This window comes from Columba livia, chromosome 7 (genome assembly GCF_036013475.1).
Source record: "Columba livia isolate bColLiv1 breed racing homer chromosome 7, bColLiv1.pat.W.v2, whole genome shotgun sequence".
Taxonomy (NCBI): Eukaryota; Metazoa; Chordata; class Aves; order Columbiformes; family Columbidae; genus Columba; species Columba livia.
Window position 1 is genome coordinate 22,998,455 of NC_088608.1, and position 16,852 is coordinate 23,015,306.

The 16,852-nt window shown below is 44.9% G+C and overlaps 1 protein-coding gene across 4 annotated transcripts in view; it reads right to left on the reverse strand.

Annotated features, from left to right (window-relative positions):
- Positions 1 to 12,473: 12,473 nt before the first annotated feature.
- CHN1 (chimerin 1) overlaps positions 12,474 to 16,852 on the reverse strand; it is a 101,513-nt gene continuing 97,134 nt past the window's right edge. For all 4 annotated transcript variants that reach the window (XM_065068830.1, XM_065068831.1, XM_021281734.2 and 1 more), the window contains 2 exons: positions 15,751 to 15,856; positions 12,474 to 13,408 (listed from right to left, as the gene is read on the reverse strand). In XM_065068830.1, coding sequence (XP_064924902.1) covers positions 13,237 to 13,408; positions 15,751 to 15,856 — 278 coding nt within the window. In that variant the 3' untranslated portion in view covers positions 12,474 to 13,236. The remainder of the gene's footprint in view (positions 13,409 to 15,750; positions 15,857 to 16,852) is intronic.

Sequence of the window (16,852 nt, forward strand, 5' to 3'; positions counted from 1 at the left end):
TGCCCCTATTCGCACCCCACTCCCCCCCCCAAAAAAAAAAAAAAAAGAAAAAGAAAAGGTCTGCTTGGAATCAGCAGGATGCAGGATCTGTAGGAGCCCTGCAAAGTCTGTTACTTTCATGTGGGTTATCATTATTAGGTGAGAGTATGAGAGCAACCCCCTGAGCTGAGAACCACTCCTCCTCACTGCCTGGGTTCTCACTGGGAGAGGCAGGAGTAGGTATTTGGAGAAAGCCTTTGGGACTGACAGCCTGGCTGTAATGGGTGCTCACTGCCAGGGACACAAGACTGTTTCCCTGTCAAAAAAAACAAGGTAACCTGAGCTCCTGTGATTAAATATGGACAGAGAAGTGAATGCTGCTTGTTGTTAATGGGGAATGTGACCAGTCATGAACGAGGTGAAGAAGCAAGACGAGAAGATGAGCTATACTGAGTGCCCGAATTTGAAAAACTCTTGTCGTGCTTATCTTACCTCCAAGATTTCTGCCTTGGTTTGTGAGCCCCCACCCCAGCAAACCTCAGAAAAACCCACCTCCCACCATGCTAATGGTCAACCAGGTCTCATATAAATTGGAAAGAAGCAAAACTCACTGCCAGCTGGATTTGGGGCATCACTCCTTTCATTCGTGCACCAGGAACAAGTGCATCAGGGGCTTCTGCCCACTCTGGCCTGAAGGAAGTGAGCTGTGAACAACTACTACTGCAGATCAGTCTTTTTTGGCAGGGTGATATCATACAGCCACAATGCAAGGGAGGAGAATACATAATGTTTTTGAGTGAGGAATACAAGCTTTTTACTGAAATCTTTGTCACACAATTGCATGCAGAAATGCAATCCCTACCTAAGAAAATCAGATGCAGGAGGCTCCAAGGGCTGCAGGGCCTGCATGGGGGAAGCAGAAGTGAAACTAATAAAAAGAACAAAGAAAAGGTGCATATTACATCTGGGAAATTACAGGCACAAAAGCTGAAAAATAATAGCAGTGTTGATTTGCAGGTGTTTTTTTAGCTTCCAAATGCATTATATGCACACTTTAATGCATTTTGGTATCGGAAAAACAGCATTGCTGGTGACAGTAGGTTATGGTAGCACTGGATAAGAGAAAGCAGATGGTTAGAGAAGTAATTTGCGAACTTGCCATGTGTTCGTTCCCACATTGCGCCTGGTTACAGACAGCAGGGCCCACGTTTCCCGCTGGAAGCCGCCTCAGCAGAGCCGGGCGGCTCAGCGCCGCTGCCGCCAGATGGCAACAGGCGCACGGAAAAGATGCAGTGGGCACACGATGGGCCTCTGCGAGGGAAGATCCCAAACAATCCCTTGCAAGAGCAAAACAGAGGGAGTTAATATTTTCAAGAAGAAACGCATTCAAGGAATTAATGACAGCCTTAGATGCTAATGGACCGGACATGCCCTGTTTATTCCAGTGCCCATAAGAACGTGCAAAGCATTCATATAAACATCACTGTGTGTTGACAGACAGGATTTAAACCCACAAATCACGAAATTGAAAGTTGCATTTTTCCATACAGAGACACACCTCAGCCATCCTGCAAATATATTTTAAGCCCATGGATATTTGCAGAAAATTCATTTTCAGCATATCTCTTGTTTTCTATTACACAGGCCAAAGGAATTAAAAACACAAAAAACTGACTTAAAAGTGATATTAACCTCTGCAGTGACCAAGTGTACATACTATAGCATAGACATGTTGTGCATTTATCAAATCAGAGGGATACTTCTGAAAAAAAGGGTTCTAGTCTGGAAAGAAAGAGAGGAGCAAGAAAAAGGTCCACAGTCAAGTAGAGAAACCACGATCACTTAATACATAGAACAGCAGCACAATTGTTCACCTGTTGCAGGTGAGAAGCAGCCCAGCTCCACTTTAAAAGGGTCATGCTGCTCAAAGATGACACTGGCCACAGACACTTCTCTACCCAGCCTGAGCGAGGTAGGTAAGCAGTGAGCACAAGAGAACAGCGATAGCTGCAAATACCATCGGCTGAGACGAGAGGCACAAGCTGACCAGCCACAATGTGTCAGAGGAATTGGTAAGAAGGTTGCAGCTTCATGTTGCCTTTCTGTTATGGAAACACCAAGAAACCAGTCCCGGAGCTGAATAAAGTTGCTGAATAAAGTAGTAGTAAATTCACCAGCAGCTATCAGCCCTGACAAGGTTGCTTTTAGGTCTCCTATTTTAGGACTGAGACTTATCTCAGGGACGTAGGTGAGTCATGCTGGAGAGCCAAACAAGACAACAAGAGGGCAAGTCCATCAGATGTGAAGTTTACTCTGCCCTGCTCCTACAGGCCACTCTGTCAGCACAACATGAGCTGTGCTCAAGTGACCAGGACAGCAAAGGGACAGCTTTGCTGGACCATCCCCTCACGAAGACTTTCCTGCACAGCAGGACTCAGATACTCTGCTGGTCAGAAGAATCTCTTTCCTACTTGGATGCAGCGAGGCAACACTTCTAGTATCTTTTTCATAAACTCTGCCTTTTCCCAGTAGCACAAGTCACCTGAGAGCAAAACCAGACAGAGAGAGAGTGCCCCGTCTCTGACTGGTGTTGAAGTTGGGATCCAGGTGGGCTCAGCCAGCTCTGCCACATACCGACAGCACAGACATCTAAGGCAACGTTTAAGCAGGTGTTGGGCACCTGAGTGCCATCCTGGAAGTCATCCACCTCTGGAGATGGTACCGTATTGCCATGTTACATTTTGGATACAAATTCTGATGCTGATTTGCTTTTGTAAATATATAGTTGCTTTACTTCAGATGCAGAAAGTAGAGCTTGGCATTGCCTGACTTATGGAAATGCATGTGTATCATACTGCTATCCCATTTATCATGGAATCGTAGGATAGGTTAGGTTGGAAAAGCCCCTTAAGATCGAGTCCAACTGTAAATTACTTTAACATAATCAAGTCCAACTAATTTCATACACTGGCTTTCATGAGTGGGACCACAGACAGCATTTAGCCTGAAGTATATCTCTGAATCTCACATTTACATGTTTAAATACACATATCTGTTTTAAAATGCAGATTGACTCTCCATTGGAGGAACTGCAGTGCAGACTGTTCAATTCTAGCTTTACATGAAGGCAAGCTGCTTGTTCAGCTCATGTGAGGTCTGACACATTTTGGCCAGTACTCTGTAATTCAATTTTTGTGAAGACATTTTGGGGGGAGCTTCATTACACAACCAGTGGAAAGAAGAAATGGCAATGTGGGAAATAGGTTTCAATGCTTAAAAGCTGCTGCGCTGGTTAGCTGCTTCTCTTACCCTGTTCACAAGGGGGAAAAAAAAATAAAAATCACATTTTAGCTCTTAACTGACACAGGTTCTTCTCTGATTGTTGGCCCATAAGGATATAATTGACAACAACACTTTTGCAATGTCATCACTCCCAAATACAAAAGCAATTAACTCCTGGAACATGGAGCACCCCACAGCACGTTCCCCACATAGCCCCAGCTACGGGATGAGAGCACAAACATCCATCTGGAGGTCATCTGCTTCCCGTGGAGCATTCACATTGCCATGAGAGGCAGACGTGCCAAACCATCCCACACCACGCCTACAATAAGTGCAACTAGGATAAACTTTTGTGACCCTGAGAATGCCTCTGTAACCCTGCATGAGTCCTGGGATACCTAGCTTTGTGGTGCAGATTCTCTCGTGGCTAGTATTAGTTGGATAAACACGTGGAAAAAAAGTTTAGTTTATTTTAAATTCTGCAGCTAGGCTGAGTGGCAGAGCACCTTCTTCCTTTGCACAAAGTGCTTCCTCTCCCTAATCCCAGAGAACACTAAATGGAGATCTCTGCAAAGCATCCCTCTCACCTAGAGCTGCAGCGGTTGCCTTTAAAAAGTCAACATTTACCTCACTGTGCTATCTGAGCCACAGCAGCATTTTAGAGCAGGAAACACCATCATCTACCATGCTGTCCGTTAGTTTCCAGGGACGGATTTCTGCTCCTGAACATGGATTGGTTCATGTGTGCTTTACCCAAGACTGACCTCATGCCAAAATACACACTTTCATTGCTCATGTTGGGATCTTTGCCAGTACATGCACAGCATTTTGTTAGTAATTAATGGAAAAAACTGACTTGTGTGGTTCCTGGTGTGTAGCTCTCATCACATGAAGTTTATTTTGCCACCTTGGCAGGCTGCAAGACCTTTGCCATGTTTCTCTTGTGTTGGACAAGAGGGCTTGTGTTTATAGCTGATAAAAGAGGAAAACAAAAACATAACCTCAACTCGAGAAACACCCACAAATTGATAACTAAAGTATTAAACCCCCCACTTTTGGAGTGTATTTTGCAGTGCATGGTGGCTCCAGGTTCCCACAAGAGGGGTGGGGGCTCGCAGCACCCAGGCACATTGGTCAGGGGCTGACCAACTGGCAGCAGTCAGGAGGTGGTTCCCACTCCTCTGACAGCCCACACTAACTTTGTACATGGGAATGCATGCAAAGCTGAATTCCAGATCTCCCTGCTCGCTCATATTTGGGATTTGATAGGAATCAAACCACTGCATTCAAAACAGTTGGGGGAATATCACAGCAAGGGGAGCAATGTGAGACTGACCAGGCCGTGCAGGAGCAAAAGCAGGACAAGTAACAGCCACCTGAGAGAAAATGGCATTGAGACAGAGAACAGAGTTCCAGCTTAACAATTCTTAACAACATCTAGTTTTCAGATCAGCCTAATTGTGAAATTAATCCTCCTAGCAGATGAAGGCCACATCTACACTGACTTGTCACACAGCCCTTGACTTTGTGCTCTGTTTCCAGGCAAGCAGCCTGCATTCACATGTATTATAGCAGCTTACAGTGCGGCATGGTGAGTGGCCTCGTGGTGCCAGCAGCCTTGCGTGTCCAGGTGACAGGTGACATTCTCTATAGCGTCCAGCCAGTCTAGTCTGCCTCCACTAAAAATGCAGAGAAAATTCCTCATGACCATTTTACTTGGTCAATTTTTCTGACTACTTTAGGTAATTAATTCTGAAAACTTTGCAGTTTCTTTCCTTTTTCCTCTTTCTGTGCCCTCTGCACTTGGAGGTCCCTAGTGATGTACTGGGATGGGTACTGGGAGGGATGCTACAGTGACAACTGGATCTCCACAAAGGTTATGACAAGCAGCAAGAACCACATTTCTCTAACTGCTTCTGGTGTACTCACGTGCCAGCAAAATGATGAAAAAATTAGAAAAAACAAACTAACATCTCACTGTTGGTACACAGATCATTGGTGCCATCCAGCAGAAATAGGCCCACAAGCTGTGAGCAGGCGCAGGTTAGGACAACCCACCAACACCGAGCTGGCCTCTGTCTGACCACACAGGGACACAGGCATGGACAGTGCTGGCGCCCCCACAGCACTGCTCATCCCAACCCACTGCACTGGCAGCCGTGTGGGAAGCTCTCAGCCTGCACTGTGAGGTGAGGCAAAGCATTCTGTTGGCTGCCTACTCCTTCCAAAGCTTATCTGCCTCTTCATTTGTGATACTGAAAGGAGTCTTTGACTGGAGCCCAAGGGAGCTGTAGGAGGAGGGGTTGGCTTGTCCAAAGCTAACTGTTGAAGTTACTCAGAACAGAAGGAGACTTAGCTGTAGGTAGATCAGTTTTCCATTCTTAATTAACACTATTAGCAAACTGACACGATGGCTTGGGAGTGAAACTAAACCCAATACCAGAGCTGCAGATGGAAAAGGGAACATTAATGTGATTTTTCCTCCCACCAGCACAAGAGAAGGAGAATGTCAGATCTCTCCTAATGCTGGGAGAGATTTCCAGCCCAAGGACAGGCACAGATGACAGAAAAGGTCAGCCCACATTTTCCGTGGCTACTCCACCTCCTCTTTAACCTTCTCCACCACCAACATCCTCACCAGGCAATGCCAAGTCGCTTCTGTGCTGTAACTTAGCTTCAAACTGACCCTTGATTACGTTATGGAGAGAGAACTTCACAGAAAGCTGTGTGCGGACCACAACTCTTCCTCCAGTGAGGGGTATGAAGGAGCTGTAGGGACTCAGCATTGCACCATATTTGAAAATAAATGATTAATGGGGGAAGCATCTGGATTTTTATGGTGGTTGAACACCAGCACATGGTGGATTTTTATCAGGTTGAACACCAATGTATCCACTGTATTGTAAAACATTGGGAAACTATGTCTTTTCTCTGAACAGCAAGATTACGTGTGGGCTGGGGAAGTACTTGCAGGAGAAGTTCACAGTTTTCTGTGAAGTTTGCAGATGTCATTGCAACTCATCTAGGGAACAGCTTGCAACAGATGCTAAACTCCTCCATTTGTGATTATTGTCATGTGCCTGCTTTTAATAAAAGGTGTTCAGATGGGCTTTGAACCTTTTTTTTGTGAGACATCTTGTACTGCACCATGTCGGCCTTGTCTAATCCATCTTGCAGCAATCTCAGTGTGTTAGTTAAAATGTAGTAACTGAATTCCAGTAATTTACTGGAAGATGTAATGTGAGAGTTATTGCTTGGTACAAACAACATAAGTCCAGCATTATGACGCTGGAGAACAAGAAAGGGGATAAAAAGACAAAAAGCAATCAAAGGAATGTCTCCCCTCTCCTTTTTGAGACCAGAGTAGGTGCTGGGGATGAGCAGTGAACAACAGCACAATGCTGTGCTACATTCTTCTGGGTTTAGTGAGCAATCCTTCAAATAAGCATTAGAATACACAACCACATGAATACTGGTCTACAAAATGAGTCATTTTAATAGTTTGGACACCCTATTTTCCTTACTGTCACAGTATAATAATAAGGCATGGGGAAAAAAAGAGGCAAAGGGAAAAAGCTTAGTATTCAAACTCTAGGCTTTATAGCAGGAAACAGAAATTACAGGCAACATAGTGTTTGAAAATGAGTGTTGGCTGGCTGCCAAATGTTTTTCAAAACAATGCCTAATTGCCTCAGGAAATACATTAATCAAAGGGTCCCAGAGGCCTAAGAACCATTTGCTCCAATCTACTGAGGCAGACTAGCGATAGAGACCTGAGTAATACAAGAAGCTACTCATGTCCTTGAGACAAAATACTGACATGAGAAATAGGAAAGGATACCTAAAAAAAAGATCTTGAACAAATTCCTTGAGCAGCTTATTGACACCACTCTTGGGAAAGATCAAATAAGAAAAAAATGGTACTCTGATCACAAAAGCAGCAATAGAAATTAGAGAAGTTCAAGAGCTGTGCTGTCCAAATTGATCCACAAAAGGTGGCAACAATTGGAATATCTCTGCACTGTGGCCCAGATTGTGTATACAGAAAATCAGGTCAGCACAAAGAAGTGATCAGTCAATGCAAGGGCTCTAGAGAACAGTATAACCTGAAATGCCCGTGACCAGAGGCAGAGTGTGCTGAGAACCAAAGAGGAGCTGGATCACCTGATGCACATGTAAGGCTTCCTCAGCACATCAGCCGAGGGTCCTTGGACCCTGCTGGAGGCAGAGCTCTCGGCACTGACCAGCCTGGTGCTGCAGAGGGGGGACTCTGGGGTGCAATGACAAGCCCTGCGCCCACCTTCTCATGCCCTGTGCTCAGGCACGTGTCCTCTGCCCTCTGCTTGCACCCCTGCTGGCACGTAAATGAAGCAGATGGCACTCGTGCCTTACACATGGTTTACTCAGCAATCACTTCAGTCCACCGCGCATTTCCTAACCCTCCTGCATTACACAGGCTTTCTGGGGCTGATGTGCAGTCACTAAGCAGTAATTTTGCATGACTGAAAAAGAAATCCATGATTGCTAGGTTCACTAAATGTTTCTTTTCCCTTATTGCAATATAATTATAGCTATAATAAAAATATTGCAGAACATTCATCGGCATACAAAAATTAGGTCAGGAACAGAGTGAGTATATCATATCTGCCTTTTAGAAGCCTTTACTTCTTCCTTTGCCATTGAGGGGGGAAGAGCAGAAGAACTTTGGTATTGTATAAAATCATAAATAATAGGTTTTTTCATACTGTCAGCTAATCTGGCAGAAAGAGCAGTTCACAAACTTGTTTCAGAAGGCAGCTTGCTTCCCTCACCACAGGACTCTAAAACCTCATCACGGGCTCCCCGCATCCAGCCTCAGCCAGCAGTGTGCTTCCATCCATCCCACAGCCGCTGGGAGCGGGAGGCAGCCCAGCCCTGTGCCAGGAAGGAGCCCTGCGCCATGGTCACACACGTGGGGACACACGTGCTGCTCTCTGAGGGGTGCACGTGTCCCACACCCCGTGTGCAGCAGGTTCCACATGCCGCATCGGTGCTGGGCTCCATGGACGGCTGTGGGTCTGCCAGGAAGGAATCCCAGACCAAGGATGTCTTTGCTACCGAGGTACAGGGGCCTGGCCCAGCTGATAGGAGGTCAAGTAACCCTGTGCTCAACCACTGGGCTGATTCACTGCTGGGACATTTTCCCAAAATTGCTGCAAGAAGTTTTCCCTTTTTCTTTTTTCATCCTAAAGCTCCTAATTATGCCCCCAAGCACTGTTCTAAATATTTTTTCCCCAATAGTTCTGACATTTAACTTTTACTAGGCATACATTTTTAACAGTTATTCACTACCTCCATAATTTTTTTATGATTTTGCTTTCCTTTATCATTGTCGAAGACTTGCTTTCCCTCATACTCCGTGCAAGTTTCTTGCCTGCTACCAACCCATACTTCTTGCCAGTGCCCTTTATTTCTTCCTTAGAAGTTTGAAGAAGTTGCTTTCTCAGTTTAATCACTTCTTTCCTGTCTTTTTGACTGTAGCCAACTGTTGCCAGTGAGGTGGCTCCAGTGTCTGCCCAGCCCCACCTTGTGCTGTAGACACATACCCCATGGCACTGGAGACAGTAAGGTCAACTGCTGAACTAGAGATCACAGGCATTCATCATGGAAATCAATTCTTCTGGAGAACAAATCAACTTAGTGATAACCCTTACTTCTCATAGACCTAGGTTATTTATTGTGTTGTCATTTAACTAATACAAATGCAAAAAACAGTGGGTTTCTGCATTTAATTAAAATTTTGATTAAATGAAACTTAAACAATGTAATTGCTTATATGCCTATGCAAAGTACCTTCCTGCTTAGCAAAAAAGAAGTATCAAATTCACTGCAAAGACATTTATTTCTGTACTACCTGCTTTAATGGTTACCGCTCAAGAAGGACCAGAGTTCCATTAGGATAGTAACAAAAACAAGATTAAAATGGAGATTTTGCCTACACACTTAATGAAAAATCACAATTAAAGGAAAAAAGCAGTAATTGGATACAGGTTCCAGTGATTCAAAGTCAAGCAAGTATTTCATTGGCCATTTGGGTCCTCCATCCCACATTCCTGTCCCTAACACAATAGACAACCTGTGCATTTGTCTCTGAGACATGCACTGCCAGCCTTAATTTTTTGGATACTGAGATTATTTGATGATAAACACATTCTGAAGTTTCATCATTGCTTGGCATGCAGTTTCCTTCATATGTCATCAGACTTTGAGACTCAGGGAAGATACAGTGTGCTTGTTATGGCAGGGGCTCCCTGCCTGACCTCTAGGGTTCTGTGCCTACTGGCTGTGGTAAACCTCATCAGGGAGCCCTCAGGGGAGGGGTGTCTGGGCATTAAGGAAATTTATGTTTCTTGAGCTGGGCTTTTGGGGGAGGTTCTTTTGGGGTGTTTTTGTTTTATTTGCGCCCCCCCCCCCTCCTTTTTTTTCCTTTAGTTAATCAGCAAACTGACTGCTCTTCTCCCAGCAGGGGGTCCCCATTCAGGTTTTCTCCTTTCCTGCAGGACTTGCGGTGATCATAATCACTTGTTAAACTTTGCTGGAAAAACAGCATCTCCAGCAGGAAACCGGTATTTGGTAGTAGCTCACAAACCTTGTTTGTCCTGTGTCCATTGGAGAGATTGACTATCACAGAATCACAGAATGTTAGGGATTGGAAGGGACCTCAAAAGATATCTAGTCCAATCCCCCTGCTAGAGCAGGAACACCTAGATGATGTTAGACAGGAAGGCATCCAGGCGGGTTTTGAATGTCTCCAGAAGAGGAGTGTCCCCAGAGTGAATCTCGGCTTGCTATTTTGGGTGGTTTTTTCTCTGACTCTGATCCAGCTTTGTACCTCTCAGCAGCCTTGGTGCTTCTAAAGGCAGCTGAAAGCACCTCCAGAGCAAGGGGAACAGCCGCTACTGTCAGCAGCACCCATCTGCTGCTGCACCGAGACAGAGGAGCTGGGTGTTCCACACAAGAAGAAGCAGCGATTATCCTAATTACTCCCATTTACTACATTCTTCCTGCCATACGCTTTAGAAGTGGCATTTCAACTACCTGGTTTGGGTTTGCTCGCACAGCAATGGGGAACAACAGATGCCTTTTGCTCAGGTAAGCCAAGTGTTCCTCTGGCTCACCAGGCTGCCAAAGGACATGGGGGCCACCACCGCAGCCGTTCTCTGGCCATACCCCACATCAGCTGCAAAGGGCTGCTGCCAGGTGCTTTGAGAAAAGGCTGCATTTGCCACAGACAGCTGCAGCAGCGTTGGGTGTCAGGGACAGGCACGTAATGAGTAATGCAAACACAGCAGCGCAACAAGTGGGTGAAACATACGTGTGCAAAAGCTTGCCAGCGTGACTTAATACAAAAACATCCCACCTCCTCATCACAGACCTGATAACATTGGAGTACAACCATGTGAGAGAGCCGTGCAAAGGCACTGCAGAGAGAGGGCCAGAGCCAGAGAGCCCCTGCACATCACTCTGTGAGGGAAAGCAGGAGTGATGGACAGTCTGAGGACTGTCATACTCAGGGTCATTAGGCAACACAGGAGTGAGGAAATGCACCAGCTGCTGTCAAGGCAGTGAGGGGAAACGCAGAGTGTTTAGGAGTTGGCTCGGAACAAGGTAGCAGTGAACATGTGTGGCTGCTGGAGAGCACAAGGCAGATGTGACTGGGGAGAACATGGGCAGTTGCTCTTGGGCTGAGGGAGGCTGTGGTCAGTTCGTTGGGATAAATAAAGCAATAATGTGCATTAACTAATACATTAATTATAGTAGCAAGCTGCTTTTAGTACTACAGAAGATTTGGGAAAAAAAAAAAAAAGAAAGAAGAAAAAAAGATGATATTTTAGATTCTTTCAAAATCTCCCCCCATCCTCCATCCCCCTGATCACAGAACAGCACTCCCCATGTGCTTACCAGCATGAGCCCCCATCTTCACCCTTTCCCTCCTGGGAGCCTTCATTCCCCATTTGCAGGGGAGCTCAAGGAGAGCTGCCTGCTCCCCCCTCCTGCCTTGGGTCAGCAAGGAAAGAACAGGCTACAGGGAGGCACCTTGTTGCTCACAGAAGGGAGCACAGCTGGCAACAATTGCTGGGGAGTTTTCCTCCTCTGGATGGTGTTGGCTGCCTGAGAGGAGGGAAAAGGGTGGAACCTCCAAGCTGCCCAAGCAGCTTCACCTGCTTGTTCTCCTTTGGGGCTGGCGTTAGGTCAGGTGCCCAACCAAAGCATCTCATCATGTCTGTCCTCCCTGCAGGTCTCACACTCACTCACTCTGCTCTCCTTGATAATGAAACATTTTCACTCTTCATCAAAATAATTAGTCTCCAAAGCTTTGAACTGAACCAGTGTGCTATTTGCAACTGATCTTCTCTGATGTTGGTATTTTCCTGTGCAGAAGGCAATGAAGGAGGAGAGCCAGGTGGGTGACATGGAGACACCGTTTGGTCACCAGCACTGCTGGTGCCCGGTCTGCCACTCCCAGCTGCAGCAGTGCCGCCAGGAACCCCAACGGGAGAGGAAGCATTTAGAGTGAGGATGATTAGAGCACAGAGAATTCCAATAATACTAAACCACGCTCACTGGGGATACCATTTTTTGGCCAGAAATTGAAACTGAGAAATTGCCATTTGTAAGGACTGCAAACCAGCTTGATGTGAACCTGGCCATGCACTCGCCCTGGTACGATTTGGTCATTTTCCCTTTGCACAGTGTCCCGGCTGGACGCCTGCAGTCAGGCCAAAGCACTTGCACCAGAGCTGAGCGCTTTAAGTGCAAAGCAAGTGTTCTGTAATATATTTGCATTTGATATTCAGTGGTGTATCCATCTCAGCTGGGAGGCTACAACTCTTCAAGGGTAAACTGCAATTCCAATTATAACTCTCTCTCTCTCCATATATATAAAACACAAAGTAATAGATGGTTTGACAATGCTTCAGAACCCTTAAACCAAAAAAGTATTCTTGAGAGGCACCTTGGACAATGAAGAAATTTTCAAATTCAAGAAGAATTTGCGGGAACCTTAGCAAAGCGTCAGGTTCCGAAGCCTTTAGGCCAGAACGGGCTTGTCAAAACTGGTAAAACTCTGACTCACTGAATTCTGAGAGTGTCCAGGCATAAAGTGCAAATGGAAACAATGAAACAAACAGTATTTTTTAAACACATTTGTTAAGTAAAATTAAATAGCTTAATTTTAGAGTTTTAAAAGCAAAATTTAATAAATTAATATATGCATGCCAGATAAAAATACAAAATTACAATTGAAATAGCAATAATAATAAAGGAACACTGCTCAGCATTGCAGATTTCACTGCAACCACCATAAACATCATGGAGAATTACTTAAAGTAACATTTAAAGTACACATTTTGTTTCTGTTAAAAACAAATTACTATATGATGAAAAAAAACTGAAAGAAACCCAAGAAGAAGAAATGAGCCCCAAAAGTGGCAGAGAACGATATGAAATGTCAATAAACTGCCAGAGGCTCCATTTCACATAAGTTGTCCTTCTTTTTAGTATCAGAAACCAATTACATAGAACATAAAAGCAAATTCACAACAGGTTTACACGGAGAAACATGCTGAATTACAATCACAAACTATCCAGAACAAAGATGCTGCACCAGTTCAGTTGTTTTCTTCATGGAATGAGTCTCACCAGAACAGGGAGAACAGGGAGCAAATCATGCAATAACTTTAAGCTTTTTGTTTTTTATTTCCACATGATAAACACCCAGGATTACTAGTACTGGAAAGTATGTGTTAACCTTTTTCAACATCAGCTGAATGGCACTACAGAAATGACAGAGAGTTCCTTCATTTTTATCCTGAATACATCAAAAGCTCTAGCAAATATGGAATTGAGCGACAAGAGCCATTAAATTACTTCAAAATATTCCTTCATCCATAGAACACCATTGCTTCCTTTTTTATTACAAAACCCCCAGAATATTCAAAATAAAATGTCTTCATTTTTAATAAGCATCTCCACCACAAGTCTCTGATAACGGATGTCATTCAACGCAGCCATCGCATCCAGTTCTGGCGCTCTCATTAGAGTTGGTCCAAAAACGATGCCCAGATTCTCTGCACTCATGAGATTTTCCTTTTCATGGAGCGTTACTCTGTAAAAAAAGGACAGTGGTTTTCATGTTCATTCCATGCCAAACTATGACTGCATATGCTTGGAAAACAAGAAAACTGGACACAAATGTTTGCCGTCCCCCAAAGGCCAGGAGAGGCTGCTGCTTCCAGCAGGACAGACCTGGAGGTGTGGGGTGACACGCTCAGAAGTCAGCGAGTGCAAATGCTGTGCAGGTTCATGGTCAGATGTCTCTGTCCTCCTACTGCACACACAGACCGTGTTTAACTGCAGGAGGGGTCGGCACTCTGTGGGGAGGGAGGAGGCTGAGGGGTGAACTCAGACAAATCACAACAATTTTGCTTTTGCTCTGCACAGCAGCAGTGTCTCGAGGCCATTCCTATGGGGAGCAGATCACGCTTGTTATTACGTGAGCAGTTTTATGGTCACTAGAGATGTGCTGCTGTGCCCACCCAGGTGGGATTCTGCCCAGGTTCCCCTGGTGCCATGGCTCCACATGGTCACGCTTCTCCTCTCTTGTGCATACGACAGCAATGGGGGAGAAGCACATCACGTCTGAGCTCCCTGCATTTAGGCAGTACAGGGTAACTGTACTAAGCTGGATACCTGGTTCCTCTTCAAGTGTGTGGTGTGTACCAAAAAAACCCAGGAACCATGACTTTGGGGTGGCTTTGAAAGCACCAGCGTCTCGCTGTAACGTTGTGTGCATGGCAGGCTGGACAGGTCATCAAACCTGTGCTCTGACAGCCTCACTTCCATCCTTCCCTCTCCTGGGGTCCCCAGCAGCTGCGACCGGGGCCACAGACACAAACGTGCCTCAGAGCTTCTGCCTTGATTTATCCTGGTGAATTGCCTCGCTCAAGGAAAGAAGTCGGTATTATGCAAATGTTTTAGGTTTAAAGAATCCATAAGGATTCTCAGAAACAACTAAGAATCCCAGGATAGCAACTTAAAGAGTGGCTAAATTATTCCTCTTTTCACCACTGTGGCATCTTGCTTTGCATGAACAAATCCTTTTGTACACACGAAAAAAAAAAAATCAAGATTTTTCTTCCTTTTTTTTCCCCTTCTGCTTTAATTTTTGTTTTAAAACAAATCAGACTGATATTTCCAAGCTGCTGTGTCTTCTGTCTGTAATTACTTCAGATAAAGGAGCTGTGTCTGATTACCTGAATTCAGCAGCAAGACAACAGCCTGTCGAGCACCACAGTTCTTTTTAGCAAATATATTAAAACAACGTTTAAAAATGAGTGAATTTTACCACCCTTCTACCTTATCATTCACCTATACCAGAAATACAATGTGCAAAAGCAACTTGCTAACTAGAGCAGCAACAGCTACTCTTGAATAGCGTAAGGAAAAATGAACTTCACACTTGACAGTGAGGTGGTTTTTTTATTCCCAAGTTTCTTCATCCCTGTGTCTGTTCTAAAACATCCATTAGAAATGTCACTGAAATAAATGGACAAATCAAGCAGAAACTCTGTAGCTGAATATTGCCCGAGGCACTCAGCAGACCCAACATATTCCTACTTGTAGAAGAACTATAAAAGGAAAAAAAAAGCAGAAGAAAGCTTAAAACATTTTTATAAGGAAATGGAATGGTTCTTACATATTGTCAATAAGCTCATGTTACTTGAGAAAGTAAAATGGACACCCTAACACATCACATTGATTTTTTCCGTGCTTTTCTGAAAGAAGCAGAACCTGTGCTGTTGTACCAGATATTCATCCGTCAGTCTCTCTTTAGCAATTTTTCAGCCTACTGACCAACTTCAATCATATCCCAGGGAAAAGAAGAAACAGAATTTATGTTCCTACAGTTTTGAGAAGGCAGCAAGTGGAACAAGGGGCTCCACGCTGATGAGGAATGGCTGGCAGACCTCACTAGATGTGTGGCTGGAGGGCCAATTAACACTGTGTCTAATTGGTGTCAGCTCAAGACTAGCGTGTGCTGTCTTTTTCAGGGTGTCAGGGATGACCAACATAGACAAGACTTAGCAGAAAAAGAGACCAGTCTGTAGCCATTTTTATTAACTCTTTGCCCAGGGAGCGACTTATTACCTCCCAGAGGTACTAAAGGCTTATGATAAATATTCACTGCAACCTTAGATATAATGCAACTTTGACAGGCAGATGACTTTCGTGCTTGAAAACTGTGGGTTTTTTACTTATTTCCTTTAAGTACTTTGTGAGTGCTTTAAGTGGGATAAACGCCAGTGTTTGGCTATTTGCTTGTTGTGCACACTATAGATATTCCCCGCCACAGTCCATCTCCAGGATTTGGTGGGCCTTACCCAGACTTTTCTGGAGGTCTCTAGCCTGTGCTAAAAATGAGTTTGGCTTAGAGTTCTTTCCACCTACCTCTTCAGATGCGCCATGAGATACCGTAGTGTTTCACAGTGTGCAGGCGGCAGCAGCTTCAGCGCCTCATGGAGAATTTCCAGCTGTTCATCCGGATCAGTGGTTTCTGAAACACAGATGTTCAACTGTCACCACACGTACAGCCAGAATTCATGCACAGAAAGGCAGCAGCAGTGGCCTACAGAGCACACAGGGAGCCGCAGTTCTGCTGGGTTACTTATTTCCAGAATGCACCCAAATCTCATAGTGTGTTATTTGCCTGTCCAGAGACGTGCTCAGAGCACAGTCAGGATGTGATTGCTTTGGACAAAGAAAACTCCCCACAGCAAATTGCACTCTGACAGAAGATTCCCTGCAGCCTACTAAAAAAAAAATCTGATAATCCTTGCTGACTGGACTAGTTTTGCGCAAATCATCTACAGGTGCAACCCTGGGACAGCAGAAGGTACTGGGAACTTTGCCATCCATGTCTTTGGCTGTGTCCATGCTACTTGGAAAGAACCTTCTGCAGTGGAGCGGTCAGCCCAGCATCTGGCCCTTGTTTTCTACCCACGGCTGCCTCACACGTTTCCAGCTGTGGCTGGTGTGAGTGCCACATTGCAGAGATGCTTCAGGCAGCCAGGGTGCTCGGCGGAGAGAAACGTTCCAGCTGGGTCTGCTGCTGTGCTTGCAGACTCACCGTCTGCAAGGCCAGCCTTGAAGGTGGCCTTAGAATGAGTGCTTATCAGCTTCTAAGAACACTCAAAATGGACAGCTCTAGAAAAAAATTACTTCTTATTTCTAAACATTTTCATAAATCATCTTCTTTCTGGCAAGACAAAACCAGCAGAATTTAGATGTCAGTGTCAAGTACTAGGGATTCACGCAAGGCATACAAACCGATGTAATCCATAGTGCCCGGTGAAAATGAAGCATTCCTGGTGACAAAGGCAAGGAAAAATGTAACCATGATTACGTAGCACCACGCGGTCATGTTGTAATGTGCAGTGCACATTTACTCCTGCAATCCTTACTAAATAGGGCATGCAGGGTAAGAGCTGATGGGACAGCTATTAAATCAACAGGCAAGTACAGCACAAAAAGGAGGAAGGCTGAGAATGAA